The sequence below is a fragment of the Varroa destructor genome, unplaced genomic scaffold, assembly GCF_002443255.2.
Source record: "Varroa destructor unplaced genomic scaffold, Vdes_3.0 BEIS01000002.1, whole genome shotgun sequence".
In the NCBI taxonomy this organism is placed as follows: Eukaryota; Metazoa; Arthropoda; class Arachnida; order Mesostigmata; family Varroidae; genus Varroa; species Varroa destructor.
This window is the reverse complement of record NW_019211455.1, coordinates 7,158,641-7,175,577: the sequence shown is the minus strand read 5'-3', so window position 1 is coordinate 7,175,577 and position 16,937 is coordinate 7,158,641. Positions and strand designations below refer to the sequence as shown.

The 16,937-nt window shown below is 38.8% G+C and overlaps 1 protein-coding gene and 1 long non-coding RNA gene across 3 annotated transcripts in view; one reads left to right on the top strand and one right to left on the bottom strand.

The window, feature by feature from the left end:
- Positions 1–14,777, bottom strand: part of LOC111244682 (uncharacterized) — a 64,662-nt gene extending 49,885 nt beyond the window's left edge. The window contains exon 1 of the mRNA XM_086980749.1: positions 13,452–14,777. Coding sequence (XP_086836875.1) covers positions 13,452–13,478 — 27 coding nt within the window. The 5' untranslated portion in view covers positions 13,479–14,777. The remainder of the gene's footprint in view (positions 1–13,451) is intronic.
- Positions 3,478–4,166, top strand: LOC111244683 (uncharacterized). Of its 2 annotated transcripts, none has more exons than XR_002671011.2 (2): positions 3,478–3,615; positions 3,724–4,166. It is a non-coding gene; the product is annotated as an uncharacterized LOC111244683 (long non-coding RNA). The 2 variants fall into 2 exon arrangements; XR_015322007.1 differs by having other exon boundaries at positions 3,483–3,571.
- Positions 14,778–16,937: the final 2,160 nt, after the last annotated feature.

Below are 16,937 nucleotides of genomic sequence, written 5' to 3'. Positions count from 1 at the left end.
CAGATTTCCTAGCTATGAAACAGAAAGTTCGTGTCACAAATTGACATCTGGAGACTCTAATGAGTATTTGTCCAAATCTCAAAAAAAATGGGTAATGTCGTTTTTGACACGGCGTTGACAGAGGGGTGCTATCGTTTGTTCCCGTCACGATTATTATAACTACTTTACTCAAGTTTTACTTACTTACATACGGAGATAATTTCTTCGACATTCGCAAAGCAGGAGTGCACTCAGACAGAATTCTTATTATGATACTGGCTATCGGCGAGCCAAGTTGATCTCGGTGAGATGAATCACCGATCAACCTATACAACCAAAAGGCTTCTATATGGGCAATTGCCTCCGATATAAATATCTACCGACTGTTTGGTGAAGACACTTCGGATTATCTACGTACCTTCAAAATGGTGGACCTGAACAAAAATACTATGCCCAATATTATAGACGTTACGTCTGCTGGCTTCTGCAAATATCAGAGGTGATATATATATATTTTTTGTTCGTTAGCAGCCACAGCTATTTTTTCTTCGTTTCTAAATGGCGTGCCAAGTTCTTAGAAATTTCGGTCGTGTAGCAGTATAAATTTGTGACAGGCTCCTGCCTATAGAGGTATTACTAGAATGAATGTAAAATGCATCCCAGCGTCTTTGGGCACAAATAGACTAATTTTAGCGAAGAGCTCGCTAACTATTCTGGGATATTGAGCGGCCGAATAGTGAATTCTATCGAACGGATCTCGACCTGTAATCGCACAACTTTCTACAGCTAGTCATAGATTCACTGGCAAGGCATTTGCAACAATCATCTGAAACTAGTTCCTTCAGACCTACGATTTGACCAGCATTAGTGAAAACGCTACGGACCACCACCTTATCCTATGAGTTGAAATAATAAACCTAACCTGCTTAGACTAATGTGTGACTAAGCTACCTCAATTATCTGTGATATTTTATGCCACTCAAGTTCACGAAAGAACCATTGCTACCATAATAATATCATAAACTCCAAGCATATGCTCGAATTGAGTGACATCACACGATTATGCTTACTTCAGACATTCGTGCTGCCTAAAAGCGGAATGCTTTTAGTTTATTTTGAATGTTTGTTTTTTTTTTTGAAATTTTATTTACTTAGAAATGTTACTACACAACTTGTTACAGGGCGATTGGTAACTCGTCGATGATTTGCACGGTTCGTTCGCATCCATTATGCCTGCATGCGTGCTCCGACCGATTTCAGTCACCTTTTTAAGTGTCAACTCGCTAAGAGTTGCCACACGTATAATTCAGCACAGCCTCGATGATAGTGTATCTATAATAATAATAGGTATCAATCTTTGATTAGTCTTGGCTAACGTTCCAATCGGATGGGTGATGGTTGATCTTCCAATGACACGTCGAGAATCCACTGAAGACCCTGGATTTGACACAACCAGTAGGCCTCTTTGTGGCGAGAGCTGCGGCCAGTGATCGGCAGCGTTTGAAAGTGTCCTCGATACCACTACAACTGGGTCAAGGCAACCTGGATTTAGGCACACTGTTACATAGAGACCACGATGTTTCAGACAACACAACTCCGTATAGGTAGTGTTATGAGCTATCGCACGAAAGCGGAGCAGGTAGCCAATGCTGAACAGGTCGCGTTGACGAACGAGTCATTTAGGCAACGAGGTGAATCCAGTGCTTTACGTTCTCAATAGCGCCGCGCGCATTCAAAGCGATTTATCGCTAGTAATGGTCTGCGTTTGGAACTGTAAACCACTGCCAGGTGCTAAATTGTACGGTTTCAGCTTCTTCTTCAATTTTCACGTTATATATAATTAAATGTAGTTTCATATACATGCAACTCAGCCGCCTTCTTTGTTACACGATGAAGAATAATCTAGATCTAAATAATGGTCTTCTTTACTCACACACATTTAAATACATATATAACTAACGAGTTGACACTTCTGGTTTTTTTCTCGCGACGACAAGAATTTACTTATGTTACTTTCAGCACATTACCACTCAATCCTATGAGAATTTTGGTAATGGTAGACATTTTTTTTTTTTTCTCTTTTTAATAAAAACCTTTCTCAGAAAATGACAGAGTTTGTTAAAATTTTAGCCAAGATGTCGGTGTAAAAGTGACGCCCCTTAATATAGCCTTTTTGTAGATGTTCTTCTTTGTTTTTTTTTTCGTTTCGAAATATGCGTAATCTATACGTGTATTTACAGAGTAAAAAAATCATTTCTCAGAAAGTCATCTTGAAGAATATAACATCTAGCTTTTTTCTTCGTAGAGCTTAGTAATTCTGTAAGCACTTTATAGATCAGTGGTTATTCTTGACTCGAGAATGCAAAGAAAAACTAAGGTTCTGCTCCATACGCGGTTACTTTCTAATAGAAAATTTGGCACGAGACACAAATCCATGAGAATATTTCTAAGTAATTTGACAGCGTAATGGGCAGAACATTATTGCGATGAACAATTATATTAGACCTGTACTCTAGAGCAATAAAAAACATTTCATTTGGTACGCACGAAGTACGGATCCGTCAATTGAATTAAATACTCAACGTACTCGTTTTGAATATATTGTCTTAGTGTTTGGATAACCTGTAGCATAGGAAGTGCTAAGTATCAGTATTAACGAATTGGAGATATACGTTAACAGTTCTTCTTTGATATATTGCGTACGTTTTCTTTACTTACTTTCTACAACGTAAAATGATTTGACCGTCTTGAATGTCAACCGCGTCAGTGCTGTAATATATAGTACGAATTATAGGATTATTTAGTTGATTATAGTATTATTATTATTATTATAGTGCGTATATCCTAATTCTGCAGTCTATACATGTAAGAATGGTGGGTAACGAGCTTTACCGTTCTCAACAAACGCTAGAAAAGGTCCATGGCGGTAACTTATATTCGCTTCTGTTCTCAGTACGTATCATAAAGCCAGCAATCTATAGTAACTTTCTTTCTATCCCATCATCTTCCGCACCATAACAAGCTGGTGCCACTTTAATCTCTAAAAATTGCGAATAGACCCGTACAGCGTGCTGTCATTTAGACTCGACAACAGGCTAATTTGACGTGGGGATTTTTTTTGCTTAGCTGAAGATAATATGAAAGCGAAAAAGTCGGGTTTTAGGAAAGCAGATCACCCAAAGGAAGCACAAAGATGGCGTCGGTCTAATTTCGCCTGAAAACACATCTTTTACATCGTATCGTCTGCTGCACCTCATGGATAATCAATTGAACGAGTGCGATGTCTGGCTACCTAAAAGGCAACCGGACTTTTACCCGTCTGATCAAATCGGACATTGTGCGTAACACTAATGCCACTTGTAGACGAATTGAGCTAATAAATCAGAAATAACAGGATCAGAAGCTTATAGATGGTTCATTTGCTAATACGAATCGAAATTGAGTGAAATTTCTGCAAGAATGGAACAGTACCACTTGAAAGGACAGTGGAAAACGATGTGGACACCTCGTGACTCAACAGGCGCTCTATGGATTGCATCATGTCGTCTGCCAGGCACACGGTCCAGGAAAACATTGCCCATGCAAACTCGAGGTACCTTTAGTCAGTACTACGACGAGATAAAGCGTTCGCTGCCCGTAAGTACGTTTCTAGATGTCTTACGTGCAGTTGAGCTAGTTGTGTTTGAAAGCAACAAAAATATCGTCCTAAATGACAATCACATCCGTACTATCATTTAATTGCAGTTCACAGAGCAAACGACATTAATGAAGACATGAAGTATATCTTCGACGCTAAAAATGACCAAGGACGGCCATCGGACAGCCTACCAGAGCAGCTTAATTCGCATGGAACGGGGGACTGCGAACCTACCAGCGCTCGAGCTTGTCTAGCCGTGGAACTTTACAACATGTCAGTAGGATAGCTAAGGAAGAAATCTACTATGCGAATGCTATTCCCGATACTGCTTACGATGGTCGACAGCAGGCTGAGGAAACAACCGAAAAAGGAAAATGTTCATAACTCCTTTTGATTATTGATAATAAACCTAATAGGAAAAACGTCAACTTGATCAGAGAATGTACAGGCCAATTGAGCTGGAGATATGAACATCTACGCTTTGCTTTTAAACGTTGTAAAGCAGCCGTATCAGATACAAAGAGATTGCCTTAGGCAAACTTAAATACTTAAGACGAGGTGCTAAAGAATTTCGACCGCTACGACAAAAATTATCTTTATCAGGACTTCGAGCTGATAAAAAGCCTAGTAAACTTTTTTCAAAAAGTAACGTATTCTGCATCATTGTCCTTCAAAGCAGGTTTTCAATCAACGAATTGAGAGGAGCGGCCAAATTCAAGTTAGTAGGCTCTAGAAGCATTTGAAGTAGAAACGAAGTCGATTATTTCGATTTACTATACAAATCAATTCCGAAAGTTTTGCGCTGAAGTTCAAAAAGAAGAAAATAGATGCCCTCATTTCCACATCAGGAACTGTGGTAGCATTGCGGTGGCTGCTGAAGCTTACCATAGCATAATCCAACATCGGAATATATATATATAAGATCATAGAGTGAGTCACTTTAGGGGTTATGTTCTAGGGACTTAATCGCAAAGTAATCAGTCGCCGCTGCGTGGTTTGAAGGACGATGACATGAGATACTGGTTTCAGGCTTCACGTCCAGTGCTGCCGTCACGCATTGCCTGAGATAAAAGACGATGATAATTTAGTCTACTCCTTTGCCGAGGCTGCACAGGTCTATATGTTATCGCGCTGTGCCTTTCTATGAAAACATATTCGTGTGTGTGTGCTAGGTTCACTGGCAAACTAATCCTCGAGACTTCCAGTTGCACATGACACACACTGCCTTTGCCTTTAAGGCCTCTAAAATAGGCAAACCCAGCGCAATATAAGAAGAATAGAAAAGGGCTAATAATTTGAACTCATCTTGTGCAAACATGTTTAGTGTCATATCAATTTAGTTGAACATAAATATATCCTAATATTTTAAGACCGTTATCATATAGATCACTATTCTCAGTTCTGTTTTTTATATTTGTCCTGAAGATTGCCGTTGCAAATCTTCTGTCGGCCTCAGAAAGCCGAATCTGCTGTTAACCCGATTGGTCTCAAAGGGAACTATTTTATTTGACAAAATTAGCAAATTCCGGATCTTAATAACTGGGCTGCTAATCTAAGTGCCTGGAAGGCCCACAGAGAGTTGAACTCAGTGCGTATAGCAGAACTTTTTTACTGTTAAATTATGAGTATGAAGCAATCAATGTGTAAAACTCAGAATTTCTACAGAGTTCACAGTTCTCCTGTAAGATTTTTGGATAAAAACGAATTCTTTTTCTCCTGAGAATCCGGCACCGGCGATGATCTGCTATCCTAAAAGCATGCATGCAAGTTGAGCTTCCGTGGCACAGAATGACTAGCAAATGTCAATTATGACTAATATTAACTTCAATAAACCGATTATTTTGAGTTTTTTTTAGTCCGTCTGACGTACCAGGGTGCTAAAAGCTCAACGCATGATGAGCATAAAGCAAAATAGGGCTTAGCTGCCTATTCGTCATTTCGGCAATCCTAGTTGAACCTCAACTATTTCAAAATAGCAAACACTAGGCCATCACTTCATGGTTCATACTTAAAAACGATATAAAGCAGCTTTTTCAAAAAAAAAAAAACTTTAACAACAAAGAAGTGCATACATATAACAATGACCTTTCTGAATGGAGTCTTCGACCTTACTGGATTTCCATGCCGATACCAATAGTGTGATTAATAGCAATTTCTCATCGTTCTATCAAAATAAACTTCAAGTTACAAGCTCGCAACATTTTCAAGTATTACACATTATTATTCAAACCGATATAGAAAGTACATAGATAGACATTAATGTTTTCAAAGTGGTACTAGATTATTATACTTCACTACGTGTTTGACCGATTAAGTGGCGCTCTCTGGCCATCTTACTTGACAACGGCCCCACGTGCTCTGTTACTTGAACTAGCTGTCTTCTACCGCTATCTACCTTAAACTAATCAGAACTTTCAGATCGGTCTCTGATAGTAAAAGACTTTGGACTGTAAATGCCCGCCACTATATCGAACATATGAATAGTGCAGTAATTGGCTACTACGTTGAATTACGTAATACGCAGACTAAAGTGAAGACACGCCATCCAGGAGGTTCTTCGTCAGGTAATCAAATGCTACGGATTACTCGGACGTTGTCTTTTGAATCGCCGACGTAAAGCGAGAAAAAGTAACCCGAAAGACATTCTAATACATTGAATAGTTAACATCTGCTTGAAAGTTTACCTACTTTCTTTATTTGTTTCTTATTTCGTCAAATTACTGGGCTTCCTTAAGGCAGATATCTAATGGGAAACGCACAGCAATTTGTATAGCCAAAATATAGTTAAGCAACAACGTGGCTTGCGATAACCGAGCTCATGAGAAAAGGGCACTTATTCAGAAGTTACACCCCTTTTTCACTCGTTCGGAGATGGGTAGGAAAGGTCTGTTGCAGAAGTTTGCTGAGTAGATAAGCAAACGAATTGTAATGCTGAAAATAGGTATCACAAACGTCTGAAAGTAAGGAAGTAACGCGTTATGCAAACGCAGTTCTGTATTTCCTTTGTTAAATACAATTGCCCAACGAAAATTCTTGTAGCAAATCAAAATTTCCCATTGATAAAATTTATGTCATAGTGTATGATGTGTAAATATGTAATCACACAATAAAAGATAACCATTCTGGGCGATGTTGGTTTGGAAATATTAGACCACTGAGAATAAAGAAATCCAGTGTTACATACTTACACTGAAACGTCCTTCTCAATAAATCCTTGAACTGCTTTTAGGATCCTCCTCAGATAGTGTCCTTTGGGATGTGTCTAAGTCATGAAGTTAATCGCATATTGAGATTCATTCCGCTGAGGTCACGTGTAACGTATTCAACGTATGACGCAATACGGTAGGCTTTACAAATGTAGTTCATGTAAAATGTTTACCAGGATAAATACTGGCGAATAAATAAAATCAAATAGAACATTCAACATGTGACAATCTAGCTAGTAGCCTTATATTACAGGTGTAATGGAAAAACATACGTATCTCTATCGAATGTCTTCATATTTTGAAGTTTTTTCTTGCCTTGGGGCTTTCCATGGCCTATTTTTCTGCTCCTATCCTATGCAGCTTAGCGATCGTACGCGTCTTTGAATGTATTTGTTTTTAGTTTTAACTTGTAATAGTACAATATGTTGCCCAATTTTAGCTTTAGAGTGAGGTATGATGCAGCCACCTTCCAAACTATGCACTTGGATAAAGTGAGGATGTTAAGCACCAGAGGATAACGGCTTAACGAAGAATACATCTTTGCTGATCGAAGGAACATCCTTGGTATATTTAAATATCTATTTAAGATTTAATACACAAACGTTTGGCAAACCTATAAGTTTACATTTCTTCGCCGAAGCGTAGTTATTCACCCAGGTGCACTTAACAAGTTACGTATTACCTTCAGCCGCCTTAATAAGTTTATAGTACTGTTTTTGTACTGTTTTATAATCGATTATCCCTTCATTAGGTACACCCGACATAGCGCAAAACCTGTCGATAGGCTGAAAACAAGGCTGGGATTAGATAATACGATTGTGAAGGGGAAACAGTTCAGCGATTTTCGAGATCGTAAGATAAGGAAAACCTATTATGGACAATCGCCTCCCCCTGAGTGGCTGTTTTTCGGTAACTCACTGTGCTTCAAATGATGGTACTTGGGCTCATGAGACTTTCAGGGAGCTGGACTTAATTCCCGATACGCAGATGAATCTGACTGATTTCGTTTGATACATTAGCGAGAACGCTCCTGGTCTCCCTTGTTAAAATATTCGCAATAAGGAAAGACACTTGCGAATCGTTTAAGAGATCGTAGACGATCGTTCGGACCTCAGCTGTCGTAAAGCCTAAAATCAGCACTTATGAAATTGACCTCTGATATCTTGGCAGTCTGCGCCAACATCTATTGTTTCCAAAGGTAATTATGTGCTCAAAACTCTCATCTTAGTTTTTTCTATCGTCTTTTGAATACAAACTTGCAATACTGGTTCCGCTCAAAAAACCGAACAATAACCGATTGACGTAAGTTAGGTGTATGTAAACAGGCCTCCTTGCTGCTAGCTGAGTCGGCCAAGTGAACTAAAGTGTGATAGATGCAGACAGGATAGCAGTGATGCCTTACCACTCTACTTTTTGAGGTTCAAAACCGCGAGTCGCCAAAAAGAATCGTTGGCGACGGTGGCTTGGTCATGCACAGATAATTCTCAATAATTCTAAATAACAATCCTGACAGGAAAACTACAGTGCCTCTGTACTTCTGATTCGACCACCTGAAGCCATCCAAGCTTGTCTTATGTAGTGGAGTGTCCAAAAAACCTTATTAAGGGCTTTCCCCTTTAAAGTTTCCACTTCACTTGAATCTTGGGTCTGACTTAATAAATATTAACAGAGAGTAAAAGAGATAGATTTCTGCTTATGGTTAAAAATTCTTAATTTATCTAACAGTTGCATGCTATTATGTACGAATGTATGTAGAAATGTATTATGCACGAACTCAGTATAGTGAGACATTATTGTCTCTAGCGAAAAGCGCTGCAAGCGTCAGAGAAAGACGTACATGATTTCCCGCTCAGGGAAATTAAATATAATTGAGATAAATAAAAATACATAGGTTTCCCGGAATTCAGCCTGCCAGCAAACTGTATCATAATCAGTTAACGGGCCACTGCGTATCTGCACTCCAATATCCCAATAAATGGCTCTGGAGATTATCAGGCAACGAGGCTTATGGGAATTGCATTGTGATTTACAAGGTTAGGAGGAATGTAGGCTTCTCAAGTATAAATAAATAGAAAGTCAACTTTTTTTCTTAATGGTCTCAAAATGGCGGTCCTGATGTGTACATGCTTCTATATAAGAAAGCATGCAGAGTCGACGTCACGCTTGTTAGCATATACTAAAGCTAGTTAATATTTCTAAAGTCAGAACGCTTAGTAAGTTCTTAAAAGTTATAAGTATCTTTAGAATGTACTGATAGAGGAAACAGCATTTAGTGTGTATTAATGGCTCTTTGGGGATTTGCAGCAGCAGAAAAGTTCCGAATATTTTTGAGCTTTTCGCGTTATGTATCACAAGGAGTGTTGCTGAATAGAGGATTATTGAGTTCGATTTGGATACTTGCAAAACGTACCTAACAAAAACGTATGAAGCTGACCCATATGGAGCTGTAACAACGTAAGCAGGAAGGTGCATCTTTATCTGCAAACTCTAAGTCACGAAAATAGGTACATTTGAATGTAAATAAAAAAAATACGGCCTTACGACGCTACTGCAGGTTTGTTATAGGCTCTTCTTTCTACAGAATTTACACGAATCATATCCCTAGTAATATAGAAGTAAATCATATTTACACTTCACTGAGTTACTCCTTTTCGTCAGAGGCTTGCACACTAAATATATAGATAGGGCTGGTCAGATTGGAAGACAGAAGAAGTAATAGATTAGCCAGGCATTAATCTTAGCAAAAAAAAATAGATTTACGCAATTCTTACTCCTCGGCATTAGAAGAAAAATCAGGCCACCTTACAAGGTTACAGAGAAGAACAGATCCATAGATGAAGCCATTACATTCTCATGAGAATACGTATTACTATTCTATTTCACGACTTGTCCTACTATACGGCAGACAAAGGGATCGGCATGTTGGCACACATAAAATACTTGGCTAGCGCTAACTTTATGAGTTTTCTTAGACCAACTGTTCAGACAATTGCTCGATGCGGTATTATATCGTAATAAACAGAAAAGTCTACTTAACATAGGAGACGCATAGAAAGAAACCGTACGAAGAACTTGTACCACTTAACGAACGAAACGAGGCAGTGTAACCGTGAACGATATAAAAGAAAACGATTTGTAATCACATAAAAGACCTTTGTTTAACTTGCTTACTCAGCAAATGCAGCAACAACTTGCCGCTGTCGGTAATTTCAAGGAAATATAACTACGATATCTTACTTACTGTCCCGAAACTTAATCAATGGCCTAGTCAGTGACTTGTTTGCTTGTCATTACTATACGAGTAAGTTGTATACCTGCTAACAGCATAGGTGCAAATAATATCACTAAATGCGACTTACAGGCTGGATGAATCAATCTACGAGCTTTTGTCCTTACAAAATCCCATGTCATTGCATCACATAGGATAATGATAAAAATAAGAAATAGATGCGTCACCGATATGTATTGCTCATTGTTGTAATTAAGTTCTAATTAGACTGCCTGACAAGATATGATTCCAGGCTCATATGCTATTACATATCCTCTATTATAGATAAGGCTAGTCCCTAAGTCCGAGCTGTACATATATTTGAAAAAATCCACATTTTCATCAACGAACATTTATCGAATAAGGTGTTGTTTATTATTTCAATTGCTGCACACACTATATATATATATATATATATATATATATATATATATATATATATTTTTTTTTAGAAAACAGTATCTGTGCTCTCGATATCTTTGGCTATGTACTTTTTATGCTAAATAATTGAGAATTTTCTTATGAAATAGATTTAGCAGACAGAGGAACACGAGTCAGTCTTTTCGGAGCTAGATGGTAAATAAAATACGTCACAGCCAATGTCTAGCGTATTCGTGACGGGATACAAGATAAATGCAAAAAAACATGATGAATAGTTGTCCCGAAGTCGCTCTTGAATCATGTCGTTGTTTAGACAAAAATTGTTCTCGATCAAACCAGCTTTTAACAGTTCTATTCGTTTCGTTATGTAAAAGTAACTGCATCGGATCATACAAATCGAATCGCACCCTATTCACAGCTAAACTTTTTTGAATCGAGAGCCTACACAAAAAGACTGAATGAGGACCGCTACGTCCTGTTTTTCTGGCTATTTTCTTGAAGAGTGTTGTGTCTCAGTCATACGTAAAAAATGCTAATGCACTTAATTTTTTAGCCATTTTTAGCCGTACGCCAATACAGGCCGATAATTGGACTTATGAAGCAACCAAGCTCCGTCAGTTTGACGTATCCCTAACACATGTATTCGGATCCGATCGATTTTCATCAATCGCAAAGCATACAGATGTGCATCCGCAAGCAAAGTTATTAACGTCCTGTAGATTGTGATAAGTTGTTCGGGTCATAAAGCTTAAGGTCTAGTATCATAAAAGGAGCGCGCTGTTTTTGAATAGTGCGTTTGATAGCTACTGGGGACTCAAGCACAGAGCACACGTTAGCGCCAGTCTGGACCATTCCCGCTCGTCTAGAATAGAAGACCACTGTTCATCTGAATTGATCGGTACGGTTTTAAATTCTTCTTCTTCTTCTTTCTGGCTATAGGTTTGTGAAGACAAACTGCCTCGTCGTCGTAAAAATGAGCCAAATCAAAGCAAAAAACGATTCGGATTCCCTCCATAGAGAAAAAATTTCGTTTGTTATTTTTTGCTTGGCCAAGTATTATCTGCTATTCAAAATCGCCCTTCTTATCGTGCAAGTCTGTTATTGCTCCTTTGTCCGGAGAGCAGTAACTTATCTCTAGCTTGAGATCTAGATCTTAGTCCCGAAAACTGGCATCTTTCCAAGCAAGTTAATTTCAGAATTTTATAAAATGAAAAAAAAATTTTAAGGGAACAATTAGCATGAAGAATGTATAAAAATCGAATTGGTAAAGGCTCTTTTAGTCGGTTTTTTGTCGACGTCTAGGTGACGTACCATATATTGAATTGGCTATCGGTCGACATCTAATGAACAGACCTGTTGACCATATTCCCTAGATGCACGTAGATCTCGGCGTTTCCGGCCAACGTCTCAGCAACGTTCTGTCTTTGAAGACGGTAGGGCTAATGCCCCGGCGACGCACGTAGATCGAATGGGCCTTCAACCAACGTCAAATAGGCCAACATCAGAAACTGAATTCGTTAAAAAACTCACGGATGAAAAAGTTAAACCTGAAGATTGCTGAGCGTAAAACTAATCCACTTTTATGAAAACGTTGTGGTTTCTTCTAGAAGACATGCGATAACCCTTGCACAAGGTTCACAGCAATCTTTTTAATATGTCTTTGGCCAACTTACTGATTTTATACGTTGCAAATGCTTTATCAGAGAACAAACGTAGAGTATGGACTTCAGGTTCAAGCTTGGTCGATCAAAGTCACTTATTCACCTTTGAAGGGCAGTTTTCGTAATAAATTAAAACGTACATTTCCCGAGGTTAAGTTGTATCATTTTAATTAGTCGTCTGCGGTTATACAATATAATTGAGTCTATACAAAAATTATTGAAAAGACCTCGCAAACGATCTAAGAAAAATTGTAAAGGAAGAATAGCTACATATAATACCTTTCTGGAACTTTTTCTTGCAATAGCGTTCATCACATAGACTGAACTAGTCAGCGATCTCATAGAGTATAATGACAACAAGCAGAGCGTGTGCGGCAATCTAAGGTGTAACATAGATTTTATATTGAGGTGTAAATAAAGCGCATTACTTAGGCGATTCGTGTAGTTCTGTATAAAACCGTACCCCCATAGATAGCATTACATAGGTACCTATACGAGTTTTATATTTATCGTTGAATTCCTGAAAAACAGCGGACTTCGCCAACAGAACATCAAAGATCATTGCAAAATATTCTTATTCCCCGATAAAAATCAATAGTTAATAAGCGGTAACTTGACAGCGTGTTTTTCCGGCAACTTCCTCTACACCGAGTACGACTAACAATAAATAACTTTTTATCATTAATTGCTTACAACTTAGGTATTAATTTATTAAATCACAAAAAAAGCTCAGTACAGATGACCTCTTATTCCCGTTATGTAACTTTTATTCGTAAAATTTTTTCCAATACTTGTCAATTTTTGAGTCGCGCACTTCTGTTTGACGTTGAGCTGTAGCCGATTTATCCGTGATGTCTCGGAAAGGGCTGTGTTAATAGAAGGCGGAGGCTAACTTGTTGACGGTTTCATATTCAGTAAACAATATCCGTAAACAATATTCCAACTCCGCCCTTTAACGATAACCAGCAAGACATTTCTACAAATAAGCGGTTCATTTAGTATAGTGTTTGGCTGGTATCGATGTCATATCTATGCCCTATGTCAATCTGTATTTATGAATTCTTAATGCTCGTCTTAACATCGGTCGATTCACAGGAACTCGGTATACTCTCTAGAACTTCCGTCAAAACACTTAACTGCTCAAAAATCAGGTAATTTCTAGGAAATTCTTTTTCAGTATAAAGCGTCCACTGTAGGCGCAGCATGTTCGGATAGCCGATTTTTCGGTACTAGGACAGCAGGTTAGTTTCTAAACAAAACACGAATAGTCTTTGTCCGTTTGTTGAACAGACGTTAAAACGCTTCCGACAATTACTTACCTGTGCTGAAATTGGTCGTGGCTTCATATTAGCTGAGTGTACTTCATTGATGGGAAGTGCACCGAAGTGGAATGAGTATTCCACAGTGGCTGCAGAGACTTCCAGCACCAAATATACGCCCCATGGAGAAATACGATTTGACGAGAAATTTCTAAGTAGCTGCTAGTAACACTTTTGTTTACTAAACCTATATAGGCATCAGTAAATCGAGCAGCGTAAATCGGGACCTACGTAAATTGAGGTTCTTGAGGTTGGCGTAAATTTTTATACCAGCTGTGCTGAGCTGCTCCAGGTCAGTAGCACGAACTTACGCGAACAATTACGAGCAGTTTCAGCTGTTCCGTTAGTACGTTAATCAGTTATTCTGCTGTGGTCTTTGTGATCAGACTCCAACTGTCTTTTTTTATGCCACTTTGGAGCCAAAACACACTGGCCAAGCCGCCGAACCATGGGGCTTACTGCGATTGGCCTTCATTGCCCATGGTTGGTTTGGCGCTAACTGAGATGAAGCAGGAGGTTGGCAGTGAGATGAGGTTCAAAAAGAGGTGGTGTCGCCTGGGGTTGCTGGTCATTGTCGGTGCTCCGTTGGTCACCGGGGCTACCACCCAAGGGGGTTAGTAGCAAGTCCCCACTGTAATTTGGCGAAGTCCTATCTGATATAGTATCTCGCTCGATGCCTAATGCGGCACTAGAAAGGGCTGAGTGGCGCGCCACCGCATAGTAGGATTCAGTCTAGTTCAGCAGTAACGTTGCGAGACCGACAGCCGCAGCATCCTTCATCGAAACAACACATAAATGAAGCCGCAATGGCAACGATAGCTTGACCAGAGGCTATATCAATAATAGAACGCATTGCCAAAAAATTAACACTCACATACGTTAATTCCGATCGGAGTGGAAAATACTGATACATGTAAACTTCAGGCTCCTGTGAAGTCTTGCTACAGCAAATATAAGTCATGGTCCTGCTTATTCGCTAATAAATTACTCAGTTTTCGATTTGGTGATGAAATCGCAATTAGCGTACTAAAAAAGGTATAAAGCGTGAAAGACTGATCGGGCAAATTGGGCTAACATTGCGTGGCCTCATACTCTATAACACAAGTGAAGCCAAAAGAAACAGCTAAAAAATAGGCTAAAAGTGACTGACAATCGCGATTTTAACGTTGTAAATATACCTGCTGGTACATTTCTTTTGCCGATAATGGTTAGACGATGTGCTAGTTCTTTAAAAGTAGTTTGCACCTTAGTGGAGTAAGCTGATGTCTGCTATATGCCGGGAACATCTTTGTTGACATACACGAAGACGTACTATGTTTTGTTTCTCTTGCCTTAAACCCAACTGTTACTGGAAGAATTCTCTCAGATAGTAAGGGTTTATGATGTTCTGTGAGCCTGTTAGTTCATCGTTGCCGTGACAACGACCGAAGGCCACCGCTCCTCAACTATGTTTATACGAATCGGCAATACGCAGGCGGATATGCATTTGTTTTTCTCTCTGGAGGGATCCGAGTTTTGCTGGACCAGTGCTCATGAGGGACACTGCCAGGGTCCAATTTGCACGAGGCCATAGGTGCTGCGTGCGATGGCTATTAACAAAACTGTGACGCTGCGACAAGATATGTGAACCGGAAATGTGGCAGACTAAGCGGATAGATTCATTGTATCTCAACCCGAACGTACTTCAGATATTATCCAAACTATCGTTATGTATATAACTTGCTATGCGCAAGTTATTTTTTTTCAATAATTGCATGGACATATTATATGCTATCTATACCCTTTTTATAGCAAAATATTAGCCTAATCGTTTAAGTTGCTTTGAAGCCAGTTACTTAGAGGACTGTGATGGACCGGATTCCTAAGCAGATATTAGCAAAACATGATGCATCCCAGCGCTATTTCCTATACGGAGAGAGCAAGTCATAAAGTGACGCGTCAATAGCCTATATTTTTTTTTCGGGTGGGTTGCTGCTATTCGGCCCAACGAACCTTTACGGCAGTCCGCATAAAATAATAGAGATAAATAGTATTATTAACAAATATGTGCCGCAGTGTATCTTACCCAGCGCATATGACTTGGCATTGTATGCATACAAATGTATACCCTTTTTCCCCATAATAGACCTAAACCACTTACCAAACCTAAGCAGCTGAACTGAGCAAATTTACCTACTGTAATGCTGCGGTACGATCCCGTAACCCGCTAAACTATCAAGGACGCATCAAGGGAACTCGAAAACAAATTTTATCTAAGATTGATAAAAGGTTGACTTTAGCCTATTTACACTGAAACACTTGATATAATCTAGAGGAGTTTATTCAAACTTTTGCTGGCGCATCTTTTCGAAAAGTTTATAAATAATAATAATATTTACAAATAAACAAATGTTTCAAATGATGTCCAAACAGCTAAGTATCAAGTTTTCTAAGCCGTTTACTTTCTAAAATTCTTCTAAAAATAAATTTCTAAAAGTTTAATGACCAGCCTTCCACATTGTTGGATCATTATACCACTGGATAATATACAGTGTTCATACATTGTGCGATTAAAGCATTAGAAAATCATTATCATTAATTTTAAGACCGTGTGGACTCTAAGATCTCTCTTCATGTATTTGCTATTAAGGTTTCTCCGCCTATGCTTTTACTCTAATGTCCTAGAACTTACAAGCTAATCTAGAGAATTAAAAAAGGTCTGTCTAAAACGAAGTTTGACCAGAGGCGCCTGAGATATTCATCATCCAAAACGTATGCTCCCGATTTATGCGTAAAAGGAACATCGACTCAGATCGCATTCACCATTAATTTTTTTTGTTTTTCAACAATGCATTCTGTTAGTGTAGGGCGACACGTAGGTCAATCATTCTAACTCATTAAGATAAATACCCAAACTGTGCCTGCCGCTAGGTAAAACCTTTACTTCAACACTACTACAAGCGAGGTTCAGGCCCATAAAGTAACCATATTAATCGACATCAATCTTTATTACAACGTTTCGACCCACGATAAGAAACTTATTTTCTTGATCCTAAGCATTTTAAGTAGAATAGTTATTAATTATACGTGAAAGACGATGTCAAACTGTTGGAATGATGGCCAGAATCGAGAGTTGCAAGAAGAGGAAATGATTTTAATTCGTATCTTCCACCGGTTTTGATCCATATAAGTCTAGTTGCACAAATACAACTTTATGCAAAAGAAACAATCAACAACGCCAGTAGTAGGTGCACGCCTAACGATAATATGATGAGTTTTACGCTTGTAACGCAGGTGCTTGCAACCTTTGCCGTGCATGCAGATCTTCAGTCATCTTCATGGGTAAGTATGGTTGGTACCCTATCCAAGTTAACAAATTGTGAATTATTATTATTAAGGCAACAAGTTCCTTTTTTCTTTTCATATATAGCCCACAGAGATTCAAGTCAAAAAGAGATGCAAAGGAACCGCTGACCACGAAAGTTGCAGTTGCCTCTGAAGGACTGC